Raw genomic sequence first — 25,315 nt, 5'->3', positions numbered from 1 at the left:
GTTAAGAAAAGTGAGTCTCCTTTTCAGTACTAAGCATTCAGAAACTTTAGGTTCACTCAATTTACACCAGTGTGTCGTCCACTGTCACTCCAGACTGAAATATATTAAAAACTATTGAACTGAATATAAAAAAAACAAAGCAGATGTCAGCAGATTGGCTCGGGAGTGCTGCTTCACAAATGCAGGAAACAGAAAACAGGTGCTCTTTGGATCCAAGGACATGACACAAAAAAACAAAGTGGTGAAGCTTCACACAGCTTTGTAAAAACTAAAAAGCCTTTAATAAATGGTCTCAGCGCCTACGCTTATTGACCACAAAGAAAAAGTACAGGTCTAACCATGAAGTTTCAGACGGACATGTCAGTCATGTTCCCCAGAGGATGAACCCTGCTGACTGTGACGATCCCCTGGTCTTTCCTCTGACGTCACCAGCAGGTCAGAGTTTTCATTTGTCCAGCAGCTACCTCAACATGTCCTGCTGGACTGCCATGAACTCTTCATGATTCTTTAAAGATGGATCCTATGGACTCTGATGGTCACCTGACTTTTTCTCCAGCGCCGACACTATCGTGGAGGCATTTGAATGTTAGGATTGTAATTGTTGACACATTAGCATGTTAGCATTAGCAGGTACAGCCCCAAAGAGCTCGTTTTGTTATATTCTCAGTACACAAGACTGTTTCACTATGAGCCGAATGGAGTTTGCACTGTTCTCGCCTGCTTGCTTTCGTTCCTCAGACTCATTTAAGCAGGCGTGTCACATTATTGGCTTTATTTAAGTATGTCCTCCAGTTGCTCATCCTCTTTCTATTTCAGCTACATATTTGTTTTGTCAATGTGCGTCTGCCAAGTCTTTGTTCATGTTGGCACGACAGAGTCCCACATGAAAGACAGGCAGCGGGTCACAGCCCAGTGACCAAATGGACTGTATGAGTGACTCTTACTGCATATCTTCCTCATTACGCCGGTTAAATATGGAGTTCATGACGGGCGATCAGATGACTTACGACTGCAAATATCACTTGATGTGCTGATGCTGGGGTCGGTGTTGCCATGTTACACTAACTAAATGTTTCAGACATTTTTCAGGTCAAACAAATTAAAGAGTTGTTCCCACGATCATCATCACAAACCACAGATGTAGAACTTATAAACAGCTTGAAGATAATATTGTAGGTCAACAGAAATAAATGACTGGTGTTTCTGTTTCAGTGCTGCTCTGTCAGTCTGAGCTGGCTCACTGTAAGTGACGAATCGACTTGTGCTTTGCTAAATTTGGTCAGAAATACAGTGGTGACACAATCACCAACCCCATATGAAGGTTATTCTCTCAGTTTGCACAACACACGAGTTATTCTACAGAAATGAAAATTCACTTCCTGTTCCTACAGTTAAACTTAGACCACATTATTCCGCAACTCATCGACTCCATGAACACACGTTAATGAAAGCTTCTGGACTTTTTCACAGTAGGTGGTGTGACCCATAAGGAAGCTAACTTCAGTGACAATATTCATGAAAAATTTTACACTTCCCTGCTAATAAAGTAGGTCACACCAGTGAAGCTTCATATGAAATCTGGAGATAAATGTGAAAATGACTTCTAACTGAGGAGACAGTGGACTCAACCATGAGATGTCAGGTCAAAGGAAGTAAAGTGATGTCATCTGTGTGACTTTTATTTCAGAATAATAGACTTTTGTCACATGGTAACACCAGTAACACGACTCCAGGGGACAATTCATTTGGTCATATATTTTATAATATTTATCAGGAATTTTATGTTTTATGTCATTTCTATTGTATATTTGATAGTCATGTAAACATGACTGCATTTCAAATGGTAGAAAAACATGATTTTGAACTCAAAATGCAGCAATATTTGACAAATTGACGACTGGAGAGGCAGTAATTGTTCACATAACCTGTTTTATTATGAAATATGAAAGAAAAATGTAAGTGTCGAGTGTTTTTCAGGTGTAATTTTTCTGTAAAGGCTTGGGACAGCCTGTTTCCATAAAATGACCCACATTATTGATTATTTGGCTCTGACAACACTTTTAAAATGATCTGCTGGAGTCACGAGTCGACCTATTACACCAGACGGGTAACAAGATGTTTCAGTTTTAATTCATGTACTCTTATTCGCAGCAGTGATGCAAATTCAATTCAAGATTTGATATTTGCCTCATTTTTTACTTAAATATCACACAATGAAGTAACATCAGGTTCGTCCGATCCAAGCGTTCATTATGCTGTTTGAAAGGAGTCCAACGTGTAATCCCTGCAGTAGTTCTCCCTCCACTCTGTCATGCTGTCTGCCAGTCTGCTTTAATTATCACAAATAAGAGACAACAAGAGACGCCTGTGAGGAACAGGTCTGATGCTGGACGAGCAGAAACACACAGATTTTGCGACCTTGGTCAAAGTGAGTTCTTAGATCACTTTCTTTTTTTATGCTGTGTCCTTGGAGCCTTTTTTAATTCCTGTGCATCTCCGTCATGTCTTTCTTTTTCTGTTTTTAAATGAATATGAAAAGAAATTAAAAGGTAATTTTCACAGCTGGAGCACAGATGTTAGTGATAACATTAACAGTGACTCAGTTCTATCATCCATGACAGAGTGACAGTGAGCCGAATGAGGAAACTGAAGCAGCTAAACACAATTATATTTAATTACAATTATTATTTACATCTGTGCTTTTACTGCTGTGTCATGCCAGCATGACTTCAGTTAAAGGTGCAATCTGTAGTTTTTTTTTTAAGGACAACACACTCTCATACTGTTTTACTTTGTTAATATGTGGCGGACCCTGCCACCTCTCTAGCTTCAAACAGTCTTCTGGGGACCTTATTTTCCTCTGAGAACAGCTTGTTTATTCAGTTATGGAAACAAATAATATTATCACCTCATTAATATTGTAAATATCAAAATATTGAGTCTGGATTTCTTCTCCAAAACGACATAGTGCTTCCTTAAAAAGGACCGTTCCAGCCGTTCTTTATCCTTCTCTACTTCCAGATTTTTATTTAGGTCGTGTTTTCACTGTCACACCATTTACCATATAATGAAATCACCGCAGTCAGCGTTTAGTGTGCGGCAGCATTTTTAAGGCGTCTCAGCAGTCATGACTTCCTCTGTGTTGATCATGTTTTCTCTTCCTCTTCTTCCTCCTCTCACTCTGCTGGTGTCTGGCTCCCCCCTCAGAGAGAAGTAGCTTAGGAGCTGAGTTTCCACCGTCGAAGTATCAGAGCTACATTCACTTTCACTGCAGGTGGACTGTGATGCTGACATGCAAATTAAAAATCACATTTATCTGATTAAGCAGGTTAAAATGGCCGGTGGATATATTTTGTGTGTCAGTGCTTTGATGAACAGATGCTGTACAGAGTTAATACAGTCTAGTGGAGGAGACATACAATACTGCTGAGTAGTCTTTATGTATCTAGTCCTTTCAAAGACTCTGTGGTTTGGCAGCAGCTTCCTGTAAAGGAATTTAATTTGTCTTCACATTCAGACCCACATGAGCTGTTTCATTCTCTGAGCTTCACTCTCTGATGTCAGACGAGCACAGACTCCACATGAAGGAAACGTGCAATAGATTATATTAAATTATGAATGTGGTTTTGTCCGTATGTAACAATAGATTTGTTGTTTTTTGTTATGAAAGCACTGTACATGTTTTATTTGGTCGCTATGTTGGTGAAAGACAAAAATGTTGATCTGTTGAAGGCTTTCACTGGATTTATTTTAATCTCACTGACACTTCTGAGTTTGTTTGGGGGTTATGAGGTTTGAATACTCGTCTGTGTGACGGGGGAAGACCTCACCGTGAAGTCAACTGGCTGCCTCTGATCTGCTCATGTGAACAAGAATAATAAAGTCATGATCGCCTCCAAAACACATCTGATAAACATCACTTACAGGCCGATATAGACACATCAGAAATATACCTCTACTGCAGCTGTTAACATTTTATCCTGCATCTCTTCAGCACTCAGCGGCCGTCACAGTTGCTCACTAACAGCCTGCACGGTTCATGTGATGTATTTTTCACACCTGCTGTTGATGCTTCATGGTCACTCACTAGGTTTGGAGAGGTGACCACGACCACTGAGACGAACAGAGCAGGAGATGGGAGTAATTTAGACTGAAGATCTGGAGAAACAGAAACCTCTTTGATTGAACACCTATTGATAATGCATTAAACATCAACGGTTAAAAAGCAACTGCAAGAATACGAGTAATATTTCAGTAATGTTGATTTACTTTTTCAGCCACTGAGATACTGGCTCGTGTCATCCCCACCGTCAATCTGCAAGGTTATATAAGCACTAAAAAAAATCTTGTGTAGGTAGCTGAAAAGCAGGCAAACAAGGCTTTATAAACAGCAACTTCTTTTTCTTTTTTCATGTGGAAGGTTATATTAAAGCTGCTGTAGAGTAAGAATAAAATAGCTCTTTATTCCAACACACTGTTACAGAGTGGTTGGTGAGCAGCCCATGTCTGTCCTCCCCTTGCTCATGTAGGACAAGAGAAAATAAATGATCTGGTATCCCTGCCCACTTAATTCAATCAGGACAGGTAATTTCATAAAGACTGCTTGTGAAGGAGCTATGTCTATGCTATATCAGGAGACCACTGCTCCCAGTTCACGTCGTGACGTAGAGAGGAGGGAGGGGATCGCTAACTGCAAAACACACAGGAAGTTAGCGAAAATGACTACAACGCTTACAGCAGCTTAAAAGGTTATTTCATTAATCTGTATTTTTTTAATTTGTCCTCACAAAGACAGCATAATGGAGGGATGAGGGACTGTGGAAAAGTTCAGTTATTGTCTTTGTTTCCCTGGCACAAAAGGGGGAATAAATAATAAAAACTAGGACTAATCAGTATCAGCAGCAGGCCACATTCTTGTTTAAATCATCAGCGCATCCCTAATATATATATATATATTATGTATATGTGTGTATGAATGTAATTCAGAGTGGATAAATACAGAACTTGGTGAGGTTTATGGCATTTAAAGTCATTAATTCATGGTTAGTAAGCTGTGAAATCCACTTGTGAAAAGCTGAGGAAGACAATCAATCTCACTGAACTTGAAGCCACAAACTGATTTTGTGAAATTAAGTTTTGCCTGAGTGGTTTTTAATATTATTTCCATCACATTAGTCTCTGGCTACTGTCAATCTATTAACACCAACAGGAAGTTAAATAACCTCTCTGCTAGGAAATCATGTCCCCACTTTATGGTCAGCATTTATCATTATAAACAAAGACATCAGACATAATGGGAGTAAATGTACATTATAAGGAGGAATTCAAGTGCCACACTCTGAATGGTTTTCCCTTTAAATCATGTTTACGAGGACATCTAGTGGTGAAAGGACGAGACTTCTCCTTCATAGAACAAAAGGGCTTTATTCCACAATATAAACTTGTAACATCTTCAGCTACCCCCGAGTCCTTCCCTCAGCATCCTCTTACACCCTGTGATGTTTCACGCCAGCAGTGTCCCGCTTCATCGCCACTCCACAGCTGTAATCCACCCATCTGTGTAGCTTCCTGTACATCAAACCATTGCTAAAGCACCAACACAACTCAGCCGAGATCAAGCCATTTAGGTCAAGTCAGACAAACATTATTGCTCAGATAAATAAACCTATTCTACAAAAAAAAGGGAATAATTATATTAAGATGCATGTACTAAACACTGAATTTCAAAGAATTGTAAGAGTCATTTTTTTTGGGGGGGGGTGTAGTGGATGAAAAACTTCTGTCGCTCTGGATTAACATGCAAGGAGGTCCCAGAGAAGATAATATTAACCCTCGATTAACCCTCCGCCTCATGTTGTAAGACTCCCTTTAGCCGATGTAATGGAATCCCATGCAGCACACTTTACATCCTGTGTTTTTTTTTTTTTTTCATTTTGACAACCACAAACAATTCATTAAAAGAAGAAAGAAATATATATATAATATATATATGTAAAAATACAAAAAAATAACTAAACATTATAGTTCTGGACAACAAGTCAAAGAGGAGATAGCACCGTTGTTACAAAAGGGTCGGACAGACGGGACGGGGGGGTGAGGGGGGAACAGGATCAGTGACACATCCAGACTGGTGGCTCCAACAAACGGACTGACGACTCTTCAGCCTTTCTTCAGGGAAAAAAAAAAAAATCTTTCTCTTCATTTTCTCGTGTGTCCATCGTTCAGTGTACACCTGACACAAATGTAGTCCTCCTTCTCAGCCATCTCGGCCGTAACGCCGACGCAGACTTGGTGGAACCACTGGTTACAGCTGCCGTCACACTGGACCCAATCCACCTGAAAGACACACATAAGTTATTACTAACATTCATACTTCATATTGCTCACATTTAACCTGCATCAGTGATTTTATTGGCCACTTGGAGGCAGCAACACAACTTTTAAAGTTAATAAGACAAACTTGTTGGCAAACAGCTGCTTATTAAAACTACGCTCCAATATGTCCACCAGCTAGTCTCTGACGGTGTCTGTCTGCCGTTTGGTGGTGAGCGGTTCACATTGATGGAGTCCATGTTTTTCTCACCTCATCTCCTTCTGGTAGCTGACACCTCTCTGCTGGACACACAGCCATTTCCTCATCAGAGTCGTCAGACTGAGAGAAATCGGAGCGAGGAGAGGTGGAGGTCCTGCGCTGCAGGTTCTTCTTATTCATCTTCTGTCTTTTGTGAGAGTGCTTTTTGTCCTTCGCTCTGCGCTCTGCGTCCAAACCTTCCTTCTCCAGGTGACGCTTCGTTTTCTTTTCTGAGCCAATCACAGTTTCCCTCACACCATTGACGCCATCCTGAAAATAAAAACAACACAAATTAAAACTGATGCTGATGCAGCTTTATGAAGTGTTTTAATCAGTTTGTTTATTGCTGAGAGTTTGTACCTGGTCCAGCTGCAGATTGTTTCCCTGAGAGTTGAACTGCATGTGTTTGTCACAGTCTGTGGACTCGTCCTGTGTTGGCGAAATGCACCTGTCTGTTTGCTGGCTGCTGGCTCTGTCCAATAACACGTGGTAGAGGCACTGGACCTCCGGCAGAGACACCTGCAGCAGGAGCCCCTCCACCATCAGCTCCTCCAGATCCCGACTCAGGCCTGTCACACAGAACAATACCAAGAACATAAACACGACTGACCATGACTCATGCTTTCAAGTTACATAAGTAAACTTTATTTATTATCTAGAATCTAGAATAAGATGACACTGACCCTGCAGTGGGATGCATCTCTGCTCTGTGTAGAAGACGGTCTGAGCATGGCTTGTCCTATTCCACTCTGGAGTCAAACATGGAGCCTGTATCCAAAACATCAAATCCCAAACTTAACATTTGTAAACAAAACTTTTTCAGCTGCAACAAACGATGGCAGACGGAGATGAAGAGCGACCTGAGTGTTGTTTTGAATGTCGTGGCTGCCTGACGCCCAGCGTGTGAGGGTGGGAGGAGTTCCTGGTCTCTCTTCCAATTCAGGTAGGTTACAAGACTGTGAGATCTCCTGTGCTCGCTGCTGCCAGTTAAGTGTCCTCTCAACCAGATAGTGCAGAGCATCGCCCTCCGGCAGGCGCACCCCTATGTGCCGCAGAGACGCCAGCAGAGAGAGGACTTTGTTCAACGGGGGCTTTTCTGATCGCTGGCACTGTGGACAGAGCCACAGCTGTGTTTCGCACAAGTCTGACGGGTCTCTGACACAAACACTGTGGAAGGCGTCCCTGCAGAGTTCACACTGTAGCATCGCACCCATGGGCGCCTTCTGACAGACGCACACCCTCAGGTCCATGCAGTCGGCTGTGGGAAGGAGCTTCGACTCATTTGCTGCCCTGAAGTTAGTGAAAGCCTCCATCTCCCTCGCCCGCAGCTCCTCTAGAGTTGCCATCTGGTGAATAAAACACAGAATGAGTCAGAACACTTCCTGAAGAGAGAGTTCATTAATCCCATCGACTACAACAGTCTCTTACACCGTGTATTAACTGCGAGCGATGCGAGCGAGTGTCACACCTTGATTCCATCGGGCACGTCTCGTCTGATATTGTTTGACTTGCTCAGATTGCACTTATTTGGTCATTTTTCCTTGATTTTTTGTGCTTCTGGCATGGGTGAGTAGGCTGCATAGTTACTACATGTATTTGTTGTTTGTCTGTTTTAAGTGTGGTTATTGTTAATGATTCCTGCTCTATGCCGTTCCTGTGTCTGACTTCTGTTCTTCTGTTTTGTGCCCGACGACCGGTTTCTATTTTCGTTCCAGTCGCTCATATTGAAAGTGCAACTTGGACGAGAATCGGTTGGTTGAGGAAGTTTATATGAGGAGTCATCTGTGTATTATTGTCTCCTTTCACTACAAAAACCTAAATAAGGAGCCAGCTGGCTGAAGGGAAATTGCCAGGGAGCTGAAAGTTTCAGAAAGGAAACACACCATCTTTACTTGCTGGTGGTTGTACTGTATGTCACCTCCAGTAGAGAAACATCTAAATATCGCAGAATAAAACCTGTTTAAAAAAGGTACAAAGGTATCTTAACAAACTCACCCTTCTTTAAATTCAGTGGTTATGTCTCCAGTGCACAGCTGATAGGCATGTGGTTTGTTTAAATTACATTACAGAATGCAAATCTGACAGATTCGATGTGGACAGCGAGCGTCTGACGCTTGCAGGCAGTTAGGACACAGTGTAATATATTCATCTTTGCATGAGACACTTACTGCAGAGGTAGAATCCTTGGTCTCTGAAAGCGCCTTTTCCACATCACCGAGTGTGTTAAGCCTTGGTGTCTTCTTTTTGTTACTTTTAGGTGATTCTTTCCCTTTCTTGGCCTTCCTCTTCGGAGAGCCTACATTTCCAACTTCACATCTTGGACACAGGACCTGTGAAGAAGGGACAGTTTCTATAAAACTCCATCTTGTTCCCCTCTTGATCTCTTTGATGATAAATAGTTGTGTTGTTACAGTCGGACACATGACTCTCTAGTTCTTACTTACATATTTTTCTGTTTAGAAAAACTGTTATTTAGTTGCTCACAGATACTACATGTTGTAACCAGGCAGCTATTCTCAAGGTGCTGCGCTGCTGATCAAATCCTTTTATTATCACAATGTCGTCTTGCAAACTTATCATAAATACAGGTCATGTTATAGTATAACGACAGCTAATCACAGAGAAAGTTAGGTTCTCTTCTTGAAGTACAGCTATGACGCATCTGTTACGACTAAACAAGCTGCAAATGTTTATCGACTATTCTTGTGAAAAATGAAAAATGACGTGGAAGCAGAAGAACAAACATTCGGCTTCTGAAGAATTTCCAGTGGATGATGAAACCCCAAAGCAGATGTGGTGCAATAAGATCCAGTAGACATAACATGATGAGTAAGTGAGCAGGGCCTTTATGACCTTGTAAACATTCATTTTAAACTGGGATGTGGGATGTTACCTCCAGTAAGGCAAGGGTCGAGTCTTTCTGGAGGAAAGTTGTAGCTGCAGATTCTTTCCATTCTTGCACTTCTACCATCAAAGACTCCAGCCTGTCTAAAGGCTCCAGGTGGACTTGGATGGCTTGTCCTCGCAGCACCATGTCAGACAGGCTGTTAATCATAGGTTCGCCACCACTGGCCTGAAATAAGCAGGTATTAATTGTTACAATCAGACTCATATCAACCCAAACGGAGAAAAAAAATAAATCAGAAAATGTGTACGAACCTGAAGCTCCTCGGCTTCTTGAAGCCACTCTCTGGCTTTTCTGATGGTGTCTTTCAGGAGTAGACTGTTTGGGAGGTAAGCGGGGATGCCAGATGCCTTCTCAGCAGCAGCACTAAGAGTCTCTATGGAGTGTGGAGGTCTGTGGTGGGCAGTAAAACACACATGAGGTACTGCAGGTAATAAACCTGGACACAATACCTGCATCAACTTAATAACTCAATATAACAAGAACTGCCGTGAAATTTTTCTTCTGACATCTTCATGGAAAGCGTTCAAGAATAATTTTTCAAACCAACACTTGTTCAAAACATCCTGTAAACACAGTCCAGAATTACTTTTTACATGGAAAAGATCATCTTGGGCAATTAAAAACAACATTTTAGTACCATGAAACACAAAATTTAAAGCTGCAGTGCGCTGAGCATGGTGGAGGAACAGAATACTTTTGAAAAAAATGTAGAAATTTGGCTTGAAATTAGTTTTTTCTGAAGTGGCGAGAAGAGATGCAAATTCCTGACAGCCATGCCATTAAAGCCTTTGAAAAGCACTTGTGACAGTTAATACTGAACAGCACTGAGAACCAATGGAATGAGGGCAGAACTAAACATGATGCTCACTTTTTGTTGATCTTGTTGAATATTCTAGCAGCAGCATTTTGCACTAGCTGTAATTAAAATGAAGCAAAATCAGGAGCACTGACTAAATATTACATTATTCACTTACAATCAGTGCAAATACCTCGACATGTTACACATTACAGAAATGTTTTTGGATCAAAGTCACCTATCGCTACATCCTCTTGTGGATGTTTTTTCACCCTGTGGCTCAGATGCTAACATCATCGTGGGTCGGTGCTGCCCTCACCTGGCTTTAAGGAGGCTGCTCGCTTTGTCCTCCCAGTGCTCGGACACAGTGAGCAGCTCCTGCAGGCGCGCCATGGCTTTCTCCACGGACGGATGAGGCACCAGGCCGACTCCCTGGTCGATGAGCCTCCTCATGGTCTCCAGAGTCAGCGTGGCAGGCTGAGCGCTGGCCTGCTGCACCCCCTCCAGCCAGCGTGCCTGTTCCAGCCTCACTCTCAGACGGGGCAGCTCGGGCAGCTCCACGTCAAAGTCGAAGCTCACGTCTAACAGGCTCTGGATCTCGGCGACGCTGGGAACTTCGTCTGCCAGGACCTTCTCGCTGTGCTGCTGGAAGTCTTCGATGCGATTCAAGAGCTCCTGAACAAAGACATCAATTCAAAAGACTCAAAACTGATGCTTTAACATATCTGATTTATGTGTTAATCAAATTCATATTCATCGTATCCCACAGCAAACTATGTAGTTATCTTCAAACAACAGTCAGGTGTCCGTATGAACACTGAAAATGGTGTTGCTTGCTGTAATCCTGCTGAAGCTTACCTTCAACATTGGGGCTTGAGGGAGACTGCAGGGGAGGTTATACAGCTGCCTCACAAATGAACTCAGCTCCTCCACAGTCAGCTGGCTGCATGATTTCCCATTACCACACCGATACCTAGGAGACAGAGCCCGATGAATCAAAGAACTGAACCCAATTAAGAACTAATACTCTTTCCTGACTTGAGGAAACACAAGGGAATGTGAAGACAGCTCATCTATAACCTGATGTAGTAGAGTGTATTAGCCGTACCTGGTCTGCCTCTTGCCATTTAATAGCTGCTGTGCCACTGAGGAGCACTTCTCTGCATCCTGTGTGACCAGACGTAGCCGACGCAGCAGGTCGTTGTCGGGGAACAGCCTGGACTCTGATTCAGAAAGAAGGGAGCGAAACACTGGCAGGCCTGAGGAGAGACGCATAACGACAGATTAACGATTTAAATAACTTCACACCTGCATCTACTTGATTTTCATTATTTTAGCCCAGAGCACAAGCTGCGTCTTTTGAAAAAGGACCACACGAGTCAGAACAGTAAGAGGTTTGAGAGCTCTCAATGTACGTAGACAGTACAGCTGACAGAGTTGTTCATCCCTCCCAGCTACACTGTTTGGTGATGGTGTTTATTGGCCTTGACTTGTCGGGTGCTTTACTGCTTCGTTTTCTCATTTGCTCATGCTGTTTACCTTTCTTCTTTTCCAGTTTGGCCTCCAGAGTCTGTGTCACGAGGGAGGCCCAATCATCATACAGCTCAGCTCTCTGCTTCACAGCGCTCATCATGGGGAACAGGTGGTCCAGTGTGTATCTGAAACTGCAGGAGCAAAGAGAACGCTGAAGTTATAGAGGTACTGTGTAATGATCCAGGATCAGGTCCAGCATGTTCAGTGATTTAATATATCTTAACAGTCGTATATTCATTATATTCACACATCTCACAGATACAGTGTACTCTGATCTGTTTACTGCCTCATAATCGGCCCCAGTGGGACTTACTTCAGTGTGTAGTTGTCGACAGGGCAGGAGCAGAGGTCATTGATGTGGTGCAGACAGACAAGTACTCCTGGGCTGCAGGGACAGGTGATGGCAGACAGGTAGCAGGTGGTTCTGCACTTGGCACACTGCCGCTCGTCATCCTGGAGGTGATCGTATTTTGCCTCCTTGCAATCTAACACCCCCTGAGCGTGTGGAACAACAACAAAGGTGTTAAAAACAAATCCAAGAAGAGTGATCACGGTAAATGCGTCTGCTTCAATGAACACTTCACACAGTACTTAACATGTAATTAATGTAAAGAAACAAAACATACGCTGTAAAAGTGACACATTATATTTACAGACTGAGAAGAAGTGTAATTTTGTAGAAAGGTAGCTGTGTGCACATCCTGTCTATATTTAGGCCAGGTGCAAGAAGGGATGGGTACTGAAACCAGGTATTCAACGGGCCCAGGGGCTTATCTTTAATAGAACTTATTACAGTCCACATAGACTAGCATAGCAATACATATAACATAATGCCTCTCCCGATTGCCAGAGATGTAGAAGCTGTGATGGAGATTTACTTCATATGCTCTGGATTGCTCTTATCTGGAAGAATTTTGGAAATGCATAATTAGACTAACTTCTGATGCTCTGACATCCGACTCCAGGATCTGGATTTTGGGAGACAGACAAGGTCTTAATATGAGTTGTATTAAAAGAAATTACTTCTTTTAATTACAGGCACAGATTGGAAAAAAGTGTATTCTTTAAAACTGGAAATAAGAACTTCCTCCTTTGCAGAAGAAATGGTTAAAAGAATTAACATCTTATAGACACCTGAAAAGATCTGGTTTACTGTGAGTAGGAAACCAGCAAGGTATAAAACATATGGGTCTCTTTTTTGGCCTTACTACCATCTTTAAACCCCTTTGACTAGTGAGTTAGTATGAAACCTGCTTCCCTTCCCCGATCTCATTGATCTTCATACCTTACTTGTTGGTATTTTATTTTTATTTTTCAGCTGTGAACAAGTGAGGGATTTCTACCATACCAGGGCTGTTGGTTTGTTCGTCTCATGTGTAAAATGGCTATTTCGCTTCAATAAAAACATCTTTATCAAGAGGAGAGAAAAAAATAACAGACCCTGGGGCTAAATTTTCAAAGACCGTAGTATTGATAAGCTCTGACGTTAACAGCTCTTTTTCCTGCACTTTTTAACAGTGAAGACCATTGAGGTGAACCATGTGACGATAACATGAAGTTTACTCGAGGTGATGACAACTCTGCTCGTTACTCTAAGTACGACAAAACCTTTGCAAGTAAAAAGCCAATACTTCAATAATACACCTGTTGAACAAGTATAATCATGTAAACATGTAGAGAGTGATATTTTAATCTGCTCTATCCAGAGTCTCTCTGTCACTGCCGCCATGTTTTACACAAGCACAGAGCACCAGCTCAGCTAATAGCAAGCTGTTACAAGATAAGATACAGATACACTAAAACGAAAGCAGTTTAACTGTTTATTTCAGTTTGCCACGTAGCGGTAGCTTAAAATTTGGCAAATCTTGCAAATTTAGCAGCTGGCTGAGAAAAACCAGGCCCTCCACCCTCTACAGCGTTACATGCAGGTGGTGATCAGTCACGAGCAGAGACTAACACTGACTGGTGTCTGTGTTCTTCACTCAGTTGAATTTATTCTTTTTTTTTTTAAATAACCTATTTTTTTGTAAAAGCAATAATTTCATAATGAAAAACATTTGATAAAATAATTGCTAAAGAACTGAGTAGTGGCACTGATAGAATGGGTATCGTTAGGATGTTGAGAGTACCCCCACATTGAAAAAAAATCTACATAATACTCAGTATAATGGTGTCTTGATATGTTAATGAGGACTATCCTACCATCTTCTTCACTTTGTCTCTCATCGTCTGCTCCTCTCGGATCATGGCAACCATGTCCTTGTGGACGGCTGAGGCCAGGACCACATCGAGTGTGCCTGCTTTCGAGGCCATGTTGCACACCATCTCATCGTGGGAGAACACGTTGTACCGGTGCAGCATGCGGTAGTGGTCAATGCACTGCCTGCCAAGAGGCATCTGAAGTTATAGAGAGAAAAGAAATAGGTTGCAAGATCAGTTTATATTGTGTTGAATCCACAGAAAGCACAACATAACACACATGAATCTCACCAAAAATGTATCTGCAACAATCTCAATAAGTAATTCCTCTTAACTATTCTTCGAAGCAAAATTTCACTAGTTTCTGCTTCTCCAATGTGAATATTTTCTGGTTTTCCTTGTCTTCTGTGAATGTAAACAGATAATCTAAATACTGATACATTAACCAACAGCAAAAACTCACACCAGCACTTTTGTGTTAACATCAATTATTTATTGCTTCTTTCTATAAAACTGTTCTCTGCCTTTTGCAAAGGCTGCCATTTCACAGAGGACAGAGCTGCAATGATTAGTCAGTTAATTCATTAGTTGATTCATTATTCGAAAGGTGCTGGGTCCAGGTTCTATTTCTTTGTCATTTATGATAGTAAACGATGATAGTAAATGAGGATTTTGGACTGTTGGTTGGACAAAAAAAGACATTGCGACAATTGCGCAGATCAAACCATAATGTAATCAACTGTTAGTTGAACCCTATTCGAGTTAAGTATTTTAATTACATGTACAGCAAAATGTGTTGGTATAGGAACCAGACAGAACGATACATACCCAGTCCACAGTGCAGAAGTTGACCGCCTCAGCAAAGTTGAAGCCCTGATTGAAGCCGCTGTGGTAGGCTCTTGGAAATGTGATGACAAACTCGCCAGCACACTGGTTTGTTCTGTAAATCTGAAGGACAGCAGAGACAAAAGAAGATGATTTATGTTCCCTTTAGAAAGACCAGCTGCTCGTTCAGGAAAATATCAGCTGTGCATTACTACAGATCAGCATCAGTGCATGTGAATGAAGCTACATAAATACGTACAGGGACTCCGTAGGCCATCAGGGTGTTGGGGTTCATGATGGTGACCAGCTGGTGCAGCAGGTCCGGCTGAGACTCAAACAGCTCTGGGGCCAGTTTCCTCATCACCTCCTCCAGCTGTTCAGCAGCAAAACCAGGAGCTCCATACCAGGTTTTAGGTTCCCCCCTTATAGAGAATAAGATAACATAACACGTGTTTTAGAATGAAATATCTGATGTTTACCATCGCAAGCCACAGTGAACAATCTCTTTGCTCTCATCAAGGAAAGCCCTGAGGGTAGCAGAGCTTTAGTAGCTTTTCTTCTTAAGTACCAGTGCAGGTAGTTGATGGAGTAGCTCCAGTGATCCTCAATGTGCCAGCAGAAGGAGGAGAAACACATGCCGACATAAAGCCACGGCAGCGTCATCCCACAAATGTCAGCCGTCACATGAGTCAGTACAGACGGTTTCATCATCGCCAGGTTGTTCAGGTTCCAGCCACACTTGAGGTATTTCTGCAAGACAGACGATTTAGAGTTTAATAAAGCAGGAGTTACTGCGCAATATACTGTTCATACCACTTAATGCTACATTAGACTGATATCATGTGACAGACAGATACTGCTGCTACACAGGGTTTCCGTGGGAGTCACCAAGGCTTTTTAATACCACACAGAACGCAATTTAATATCCGTTTCATGACCATACCATGAAAATATAATGAAAAACCAATATGGACGATATGGCCTAGAATTATTTAGTATCATATCACATTTTTAATACTTCCCAGCAATATCTAACTAAAATTCCTAATGATTTAAATAATACATGTGGTCTGGACCTGGATAAGCGAATGGAGGGATTAACCAATTAAAAATAGTGGCGGAGAGCCCTCCCCTTTCTTTGTGCGGCTGCTCCCAGCGCTTCTTGTTGAAAATCTCCGAACATTTTTTAGAAAGGTGCTGGGGTTGTCACCGTCACTCTTTTTCAGGCAATCAATCATGTATTAGATGGGGCAGGACTTGTCATCCATCACCCCAGATGGCTTGTTCTGGCTGTGTCTGTCTATCCAAACTTCATCACACAGAAACAGAAAGCTTATTTTTTTGTCTTACGGCAAAACTCAGACCCCCAAGCACACTGCCAGCGCTTTTCTGATAGACAGAAATGTTATGTGGACACGGGATGTGTTTCAAGTTCATTTAGTTATTTTTTGTTTAAATCCTCACTTGCCCATTATTAAATAATGAGCTTGCTAATTACTGTACATACGCAAAAACAAGATATGCAGATATTCTGGCTACGTTTTGATACCACAGATATACTGTGTCAAAGGCGTTGGGGTGGTTTGTTTGAGGGTCATACCTCATCAGCAGGGGAAACCTTAAATTTTCCATTGGGAATGGGGAATCCACTCCCAAATTCCTTCGAGGCGATATCTGCTCCGTATTCTACGGTAACATCCTCTTCAATGGCTCCCACCAAACGCCAGAACTCTTTCTCCACCAGCTCTGTGGGTACCATCTGTAACGAACCCATGAAAAGAGACATTCAACTTTAAAATCCTCACAGCAGGAGAGACTGACTGGTTTATTTTGAAACCTCTTCAACTTACATGAACCGGCATGTTGAAGTAATCTGATTTGAATGCATCAGCCATTTGCCCAAATGCACGCAGAGAATAATCCCTGTACGCTTGTTCAAAGCCGAATGCCTCGTGAGGTTTGTTGCATTCCTAAAGGTGAGATAGAAAAAAGGAATGAGTACAAGGCGGACTTGCTGTTTCCATGGCTTACACAGCTCATTTAGTCAAGAGTCCATTTGCATCATGTTAATCAGACTTGGCAGTTTATTCTCACCTGAGCCAGACACTTGGGGCACCTCCAGTCTCCTTTGGGAACGTCGTGCAGAGGAGGGATCAGGCAGAAGGTGTGGTAGCTATCGTCACAGCCGTCACACAGCAACAGACGGTCTTCCTCTCCCCCACTGCCACACACCAGACACACAACCAGATCCACCTGGAGAACAGAAGGAGGAGTTGTGATGAAGCTGTGGCAGAACCATGACTACTGGACAAAAGTAGCTTCAATACAGGAATGAAAAGTGACACAAACTATCTGTAAATCACACCTCTACACAGAGCTTTTTCTATCTGGCATCTGTTATCGTCTCACACCAAATGTATTACATATATCAAGAGTTGTATCAAGTTATACAAGGTCTTACGAATGCTAAAGGCTCCATTTATGCTCGTCATTTCTAAGTCTAGATGTCTGACACTTTCATTTGCACGCTTGTGCTTCTCTTTTGGCCAGATCAGCTTGTGTTTGATCGTGTCTGTAGTAATCCCTGGAGCTGTTCTTCCTTGTTGCTTTAATGAGCCAGAGAACAAACTGCTCATTTCAGTGTCATGTTTGTGTAACTTAAGCTGCCGTTACCGCAAGGACAGAGGGGACAGAACATGGATTTATTGAGAAAATCAGCGACTTCTTCCTGACAGTTATACTTTGGGAGGTTTAAAGATTATGTTTGCCTCTTGGGGACACAGACGCATTTGACACCTTTTACCATCTGGCTAGGATGCATCTGAAACCATCACCGCCTTGAATGCTTCTTGGATGCTTTTACACTCTGATTTATAGACACGGGATAGCAATCTGAATTGTGCAAGATGCACGCAATAGAGCGTGTCTTTTTTTTGGGCATGTTATATTTCAAACTTTTCTACTTTTATGTGGTTCCTATAAATAAACTACAGACACAGAAACTAAATTTTACAGCACAAGTTCAATATTAAGTGATTAAAGCTGAGCTTGGACTTCTGACGATGCTTTAAACTGATGAGCTTATTAATTTTTGATCATAAACGATCTTATGCAGCTACGACTCATCCAAAGTCATTTTTGTTTTACTTACCGGACTCGGGGGAACCGGAGGGATGAATTTCTTGTACCGTGACTTGGATTTGTCAGCTTCAATTACTGGTTCTTTAAATTCAACAGGCTCCTGTTTCACTGGAATGGGAATCTCTTGCTTTTCTGCAAGACAACAGGAAACATGACAAACCTCATTACCAAGTATTTCACTGTGAATAACGTTTTCATAAGAACTTCTACAGTAAATACTTTCAACTTTAACCCTCTTTCTTTAGCATTTAAAGGCAGTATACCAAAACATTGGTCAACAATTATAACTTCTTTAAGAAGACATTTTATATTTTTACACCTGTGTTTTATTACACTGTGGTTCACCATCTTTGTATACTGCAGATTCCACTTAAGTGTGCTCACAGAAGAAGATATAGTTGTTGCCTTAATGCCTTAATGAACACATATTTCTGTGCTACATAATTGTGTGTTATAAACCATTTAAGAAAGGTTTATATTCTGCTTATAAAAGCTAAATAAGGAGAGTTAAAGTAAAGTGTTCCTGTTAATACTTTAAATGTCATTAGGGTGTCTGGAGCCTGACCTGGTTCTTGCTTGGCGACAAAAGAGCCCATCCTCCGCCTCAGGTTTGGCTTGGCCTCGCCGGGCTCACCTGGTTCAATCTTCACACAGGCGGCCTGCAGGAAAAGCGACACGTGAAACTGAAGGCATCTTTAAACTATTAAAATTGTGATGTGCGTGTATGTTTGTGGAGAATAGTGAAGAATGAAGTCTTTAATGCCCGTTTCAGGGAAGTTTTGGGCCTTGTCCACACGTTACAGATTATAGTATTTATTATTATTATTAAAGTATTTTAAAAAAAACATTTTCCTTCGTGTTTCAGTCTCACATTCACACTCAAGCAGCGTTTAAATTCACTAGAAGTGATATTTTTTCAAAACCCTTCTCAAGTGCAGATTTTTCAAAACCCCAATTTTAAAAACTGACCTTTTGGGAAACAATGAAATGAAATGATCAGTTCTTGGAAAATTTAATTTTAATTGAATAATGGTACTACAAATGCTCAAAGAGTTCTTCTCTGGTGTTTAACATTTTGTTAAACAAAGGTCGTGTGGAAATAATTGTTTTTGAAATGGATTGGGAAAATAGCGGTTTAGAAAAATATCCGTATATGTGTGGACAAGGCTTAAGTCAGGTGTGTGTGGAGCACCTCAACAACACCTACCTCACACTTCATGCGCTTGGCTCTGCGAGCGCTGGGGCAATTGTCCGGCGTCTGGACAGCCTGCCTCTGAGCCTGGTCCTGCAGTTTGAGCTCCTTGGTGTCCATGCTCTCCATACTGTCTGGACTCTCCAATGGCTGGACCGGCTTCTGAATGCACTGAAAGAAAACACAGTATGACAGTTGAAACCATATCTCACCGGCCATAAAAAAACATTTGTGTGCCTGACTGGAAATACCTGTATGCTGAACTGTGGCGATCTGATATAAATGGTGTACGTGCGTAAAAGAGGAAGCGTGAGTCTACCACAGCTTGCATTTTTAAAAAAGCATCCTCTTATGTGATTATAATTTAGGTTTATGGGCTGTGATAAAATAAATAAAAGGACAATACATGATAATGTATTTCCAACCACATTTTGTAGCTTCTAAAGAATCAGAAGACACCAAGCATGGTTTAAAGACTGAGACTCAATGACAGTATTTGACATATTAACATACGTTCAAACTGCACTACAGAGGCTATAAGAAGGATGTGGTTAGTTACAGCTTGCCGCCCCAAACAGGTAGCACAGAAACTAAGAAGGACATGCTAAAACAGAGAACAGAAAGTGTACAGGTGATAAATATCAGACTAGCAGGAGTTGCTTGTAATTTGTAAGTTCAATTAATTACAGCAACATTTGAGAAGGACAGAGGAGAAAATCTACAACAATATTTAAACTTATACATAATTAGCTTCTAATTGCTGACTGCTGCCTCTCACAGAAACAAAAGGAAGTATTTTACATTCGTTCCAAGACACATGTTACGTGGAGATAGAGTTGTAAAGGTGAGGATCACTTGTTTAAGGGGATCATTTTGCTGTAAAAACCAACTATTAACTGTTCAAAGAAGGGTTACATTCACCATACTACGTCTGCAAATATATTACACAGTCCAGCCACAAATAAACATGCATTTTGTTAATTGTGAGTGGCTTCCAACCACGACACAAACATACCTTTTCAAGTTCAGGATCAGCCTCCAAACCCATCAGTTTGGAAGCTGCCTCTGGTGCCTGAGGCAAGAAAGAGCTTGGGTAATTAAACAATTTACAGTGACCTGTCCAATAGGTCACACAGTACCAATCCAATGCCCTTGGATACGCTCTTTTGCATCACATAAATAAATATCCGGGTGCAAAAACTATTAAACAGACATGACAAGACACCAGATAGTAAATACACTCGTGGTATATTAGTCAGACAACAGACTCCCCCCCCCAAAAAACAGAAAAAGACTCCAAAAAACAAGCTTTCTTCAGATAAAATACAACATAAAACATTTAAGTTGTAGTCAAGCACAGAACATGCATGTCCTAATAATACATTTGTTTCCAGTTATCTTTTTGGTCTCAACATACTCTATATTCCCTTCATATCTACCTTTCAATAATGGGAAGTAATAAATGGTTAGGGTAACATTAGGAATTTGATGACAGATGGGAGACACATGTGTATGAAAGCTTCTCATTGAGTGTATATGCTGTCACGATGATGCATGTGTTCAACTCACCAGCAGGTTTGCTCCACTCTGAAACAGATTGTAGGGATAAAGGATTTTCTCATAATGCCCTCGCAGGTGTGAGCCGACAGCTTTGCCAGGGGCGAAGCCCATTTGTAGTGCAATCTTGGTCCATCTCCTGTCCCGGCAGACAATGTCAAATCCACCCTCATCTGCTACCAGCTGGAACGACAGTACGTTACGAGAATGTTGTGAGTCGTTTAATTGCATTTTTTTTAAAAATACATAAAAATGTCATGCAGGCATGTCAATTGTTAACCTTATTTAGCTTATATAAATCCAAAATCTTGCGCTCCACATGAGGAATCTTCAGGGGACATCCCTGCAAATCCCAAAATTTGGCAATCTGGTCCAAGAAGTTGAGCTTGACTCTGGTCTGTGCCTGGAAAGAAATATATGAAAAGGACAAACCTCAGCTAGATATAAATTAAATGTAATAAAATCTTCAGGGACAAGATATTCGAAGTATTAAAGGAAAACTAAGACATTCGCTGGGGAAAATAATATAGGAGCCAAAAATAACCTGAACAGGCTGATATGTTTCCAAGAACAGGGGGTATTGTGTGCTATTGTTTAGAAATAAATAAATAAATGCACCGTCAGGTTCATTTTTTAAATATTTGGATTAATTAGCAATGATGCATTATAATTCCAAGTATAAATATGCAAGTTATCCTTTGTTACATAACACTATCACAAGGCATTAATAACATTGCTCTCTATTATTGCAGTGTGCCCTGTGTAGACAGAGTAATCATATTAACAAGAGAAAAATCTGGGGATTAAATGTACAATCTTATAGTAAACATTGATAATGTGAATAAATCTGCTGTATAATCTAAACAAAACCCACCTCCAGCTCATTGAGCCTCTGGATCCGAGGAACAAAGTGAAGTTTGTCGACATCGCAAGCAAACGGAGGCTGCCAACCCTAAACAGCAACAAAAATACACACAATGGCACATGGAGGTCATCACAACGCATGGCCACTGGATCCTTCTGTAGCTGGCAGGTTTTAAAAAATAAAAAAATCATCATAGCATTTATAAGCCATTTTTATATTTCACATCTATTGTGTTTTTCTTTCACGATGCCCCATTTGTGACAATTGCTTTATCAAAAAAATGTGCCCACATTTTAAACATTCTCAAGCTCATTACGGTGAATTAACTAAACTGAAATCAGGCACATAAATAAAAGACTATTTAACTTGCACGATTGCAGGTTTTAAACTGATGTAAGAATCAAGTTTCCTTGGAAAAAGCAAAGGCCTGCTGACACCGAAAGAACACAGTGATCCTTTTCAGCTTATAACTCACTAACATCAATCAATAATCGTGTCAATAACACGCACAGCCTTAATCATACACAACAACAATACCCCAACATACAATCAGGGCCCAAAGTTCTTGTTTTAAGTCAGTAGCCAACATCCCCCACTGGCACACAAAATGGCCAGATGGAAGACTCACTCACCAGCCCAGCTTACCACAAAGCCAACATGGAGGACAACACCCTACAACACAGGCTCATACATGAAGAGAGGCACATCTTCAAGAAACTTTCATTTTAATCAAGTGCACCACCACTGTGACAATGTGCACCATGGCGGGTGACACCACAACTTCAAAAGTCACAACTCGTTATTTTACAGTAACCAGTGGTCTTTTGTAATTGAGAAAACCCAAGTGTGCTTCTTGTTCCATTCATGGGGGGGAAATTTCTCTTACATCATTGAAGGGAAAATGTATTTATCCAGCCCCGTAACACCCAAAAAAACACACACTTCTTCTTCTTCACATATTCACTACAAGTGGACCGTGAAGTGATGGATCACACACACTCAAGAACACTGAGTGACCCAACTGCATCATGATGCTCTCCAATAAATGATCCATAATTAACGCCAACTGCAGGACTTTCGGGACACCTAAGGACACAAAATTTAAGAGACCAAGTGTTTGACATCCACGTCTATCTCACGGTCGTATCATCATCTTTTCTACGCAGCCGAGCGGCTTCCGCATAGCCACCTATGTCAAAGCCGTGTGCTAAATTATGACAGGTTGGTTTGTGAGCCTGTTAGCTAGCTAGCGTTAGCCTGCTTAGCTAGGAGGCTCAATGACCGGGACCGCCGAGGCTTTGTTGACACACGGGTCGACCACGACCACGACCCACTTCGAATACATCGGCACATCTATATTGTTGCGAACTAGCTCGAAGTGGACCCAAAAAAACAAGCACATTCACGACGTTAACATCCACGAATGAGAGCTAGCTAGCCGTGGCAAGCACAAAGAATGAATACAGCCCGTGTATCCGCCATGTTGAACAGTCCCTTTAAATCCCGAGCGCTCGGTCCGGTTCGCCGTCTTAACGGTGGACTAATTCAAGCATCCGTGTTCGGTGCTGCGTTTAATCGTCGACGGTCACACTCACCGGAGGCGGCCGGACTTTGCAAATGCCGGTTTTTTCGGCGATCGGACGGATCTTATTGATGAAAGCATACGGATCTCTAAATTCTTCCCAGCTGGGCTCGAAGACCGGGCACTCCGGAGGAGGCTTGAACTCGTCCGGCCGAGGCAGGCTCATCGTGTCGGACCGACCCCGGTGGTGGCTCGTCGGACAGGACGGGTCACCGGATGTTTGTTTTTTTTTAAAAGTATCTCCGTGGTTTCTGTTTTTTGTTTTTTTTTCTTGGTTATATAAAACAAATCCCCCGTTTGTTCACCGTCAGACTCGGTGGCAGTCAGTCGTCATCAACACGAGAGGAGGCAGCTTACACACACACACACGCGCGCGCGCGCGCACACTCGCACGTACACACACAAACATACTGCTCGCGCACACACATCCATGCACAGTGAGGAGAATGTTCCAAGGCAGTGAGCACGTCCGCTCAAAAAACTAGACACCGGCCACTTCTTATGAAAGCGCGTGTGATGAGCCCGTGTCCGCGAGGTTTGGCGTTACATCGACTTCTGATGAGCGACCCAATTTATGTCCGTGTTCAAATCAGCTGTATAGTTTTATTTTTTTATTTTTTTAATTAGACCCCGTGTTATATATGTGACATCATATTGTTGGGTTTTTAATCGTATTATAGCTTCAAACTTTACATCTGGATTTAATCTAATTTACTATTAAACCGATGGTAGATTTGGGCTTTAATGGTGCTTTTTTTTTTTTTTTTTTTAAATGTGCAGCCATTATGCAACAGCTAAAATCAAGATGAACTGATAAATAAAATAATTAGCCCTGAGGCCACTATATCAGAATCTATAAGTGATGTATAATCCGCACTATTTAAATCATGTTTAATGAGCATGTATTACAGTGGGATGGAGGATTATGGTGTAGCCCTAAAATCTTGATAGACATAACAAACTGTAGCATGTCTATTCTGGACATTTTACACCTTATCATTGTCCAACAATCACTTGAATCTAATAGTGAATTATTTTAAAAGCAATATACAGTTTTGGGTTATTAATAAAAGGGACATTTTAATCGGTACAAACAATCCCCTTCTTTGGTGGACTGTCTTGTGTTTACACTTGCGCGGAGGAATATGTTCAGGTGACACCTTTTAACAGCCGCCGGGACTCGTTGTTTAAATGGTCGGTGTGTGCAGTTTGAGGTTTCAGATCCAACATCTGCTGCTGCTGCTGCTGCTGCTGCTGCTCAGTCACAGGCTGCTGCTGCTGCTGCTGCTGCTGCTGCTGCTGCTGCTGCTGCTGCTGCTCAGTCACAGGCTGCTGCTGCTGCTGCTGCTGCTGCTGCTGCTGCTCAGTCACAGGCTGCTGCTGCTGCTGCTGCTGCTGCTGCTCAGTCACAGGCTGCTGCTGCTCAGTCACAGGCTGCTGCTGCTGCTGCTGCTGCTGCTGCTCTCATGTCCACACTCAAGATCCTGGATGCAGGTCAGAGAAATAAAACCACTCCAGGTTGCCACCACAGCCTTAGAAAGAAACTTACATTGAAGCTTATGTGAGAAATGGAAGTGTAAGTTTTAATACATGTATTTAAAGGTGCACTATGTAGTTTTTGGGGGATACGTTTTAATCAGAAGATAAATATTTTAAATGACAATTATTTTTTTTTATAATGCCGAAACAAACTATATAAATGGACTCTCTTCGTTTTCGTGACTGAATAAACAAACTGACCCCGAACGCCTCGTTTCTACGGAAGCCCTGAAGGGCCACGCATTCATACATTTTATTTCCTCCGTTTTCCCGAGATAACGGGATAATTTCATTTGTTCTTTTTTTTACAAAGCGGGATGCTTAAAGCTGAAGTACGGAGGTTTTGTCTCTCCCTTCTGGCAGGTAGGTTTCTCTGCTGCAAGCTCTACATCGTCACTGTAGCAGCTCCCCTTTTCGGTGTGAGAATTTAAGAAAAATGCAGCTACAGGTGAGCCGGTGCAGAAACACAGCATTTGAAGTCACGAGACTGTGATGTAGGACTAACGTTAGCTTTTTTTTCCTCTGGCGGTCGCATTAATGCTTCAAAAATCATACAATTGGTATTCATCTGTGAAGATTATCTTGCTGAACAAAATGCATAAATATA

General features: G+C 41.7%; 1 protein-coding gene across 4 annotated transcripts; it reads right to left on the bottom strand.

Annotated features, from left to right (window-relative positions):
* Positions 1-5,404: 5,404 nt before the first annotated feature.
* On the bottom strand, positions 5,405-23,555 carry kdm5bb (lysine demethylase 5Bb). 4 transcript variants are annotated; one of them, XM_073469548.1, is made up of 29 exons: positions 23,183-23,555; positions 21,597-21,674; positions 21,003-21,125; positions 20,735-20,905; positions 20,181-20,237; positions 19,181-19,336; positions 18,539-18,632; positions 17,984-18,105; positions 16,927-17,085; positions 16,683-16,802; positions 16,433-16,591; positions 15,401-15,582; positions 15,092-15,254; positions 14,836-14,955; positions 14,011-14,205; positions 12,747-12,776; positions 12,122-12,303; positions 11,815-11,939; positions 11,384-11,534; positions 11,134-11,248; positions 10,595-10,950; positions 9,731-9,869; positions 9,465-9,644; positions 8,740-8,901; positions 7,432-7,917; positions 7,255-7,339; positions 6,932-7,140; positions 6,584-6,841; positions 5,405-6,336 (listed from the first exon to the last, which is right to left on the bottom strand). In XM_073469548.1, the coding sequence occupies exons 1-29, from the start codon at positions 23,333-23,335 to the stop codon at positions 6,199-6,201; spliced, it is 4,668 nt and encodes a 1,555-aa protein (XP_073325649.1). In that variant the 5' UTR covers positions 23,336-23,555; the 3' UTR covers positions 5,405-6,198. The 4 variants fall into 4 exon arrangements, with proteins under 4 accessions (XP_073325649.1, XP_073325650.1, XP_073325651.1 ...); XM_073469549.1 differs by lacking the exon at positions 12,747-12,776 and having other exon boundaries at positions 23,183-23,554; XM_073469550.1 differs by lacking the exon at positions 20,181-20,237 and having other exon boundaries at positions 23,183-23,554.
* Between the last annotated feature and the right edge of the window lie 1,760 nt (positions 23,556-25,315).

This window comes from Pagrus major, chromosome 7 (assembly GCF_040436345.1).
Source record: "Pagrus major chromosome 7, Pma_NU_1.0".
Classification (NCBI taxonomy): Eukaryota; Metazoa; Chordata; class Actinopteri; order Spariformes; family Sparidae; genus Pagrus; species Pagrus major.
This window is presented reverse-complemented; position numbering and strand designations above follow the sequence as displayed.

Coding starts and splice junctions, on each gene's coding strand:
- kdm5bb (XM_073469548.1), bottom strand. CDS start 23,335: ATGAGCCTGCCTCGGCCGGACGAGTTCAAGCCTCCTCCGGAGTGCCCG. Junction 14,956..15,091: donor TGATGGCCTACGGAGTCCCT/GTACGTATTTAT, acceptor GCTGTCCTTCAG/ATTTACAGAACAAACCAGTG. Junction 11,249..11,383: donor AATGGCAAGAGGCAGACCAG/GTACGGCTAATA, acceptor TCTGTCTCCTAG/GTATCGGTGTGGTAATGGGA.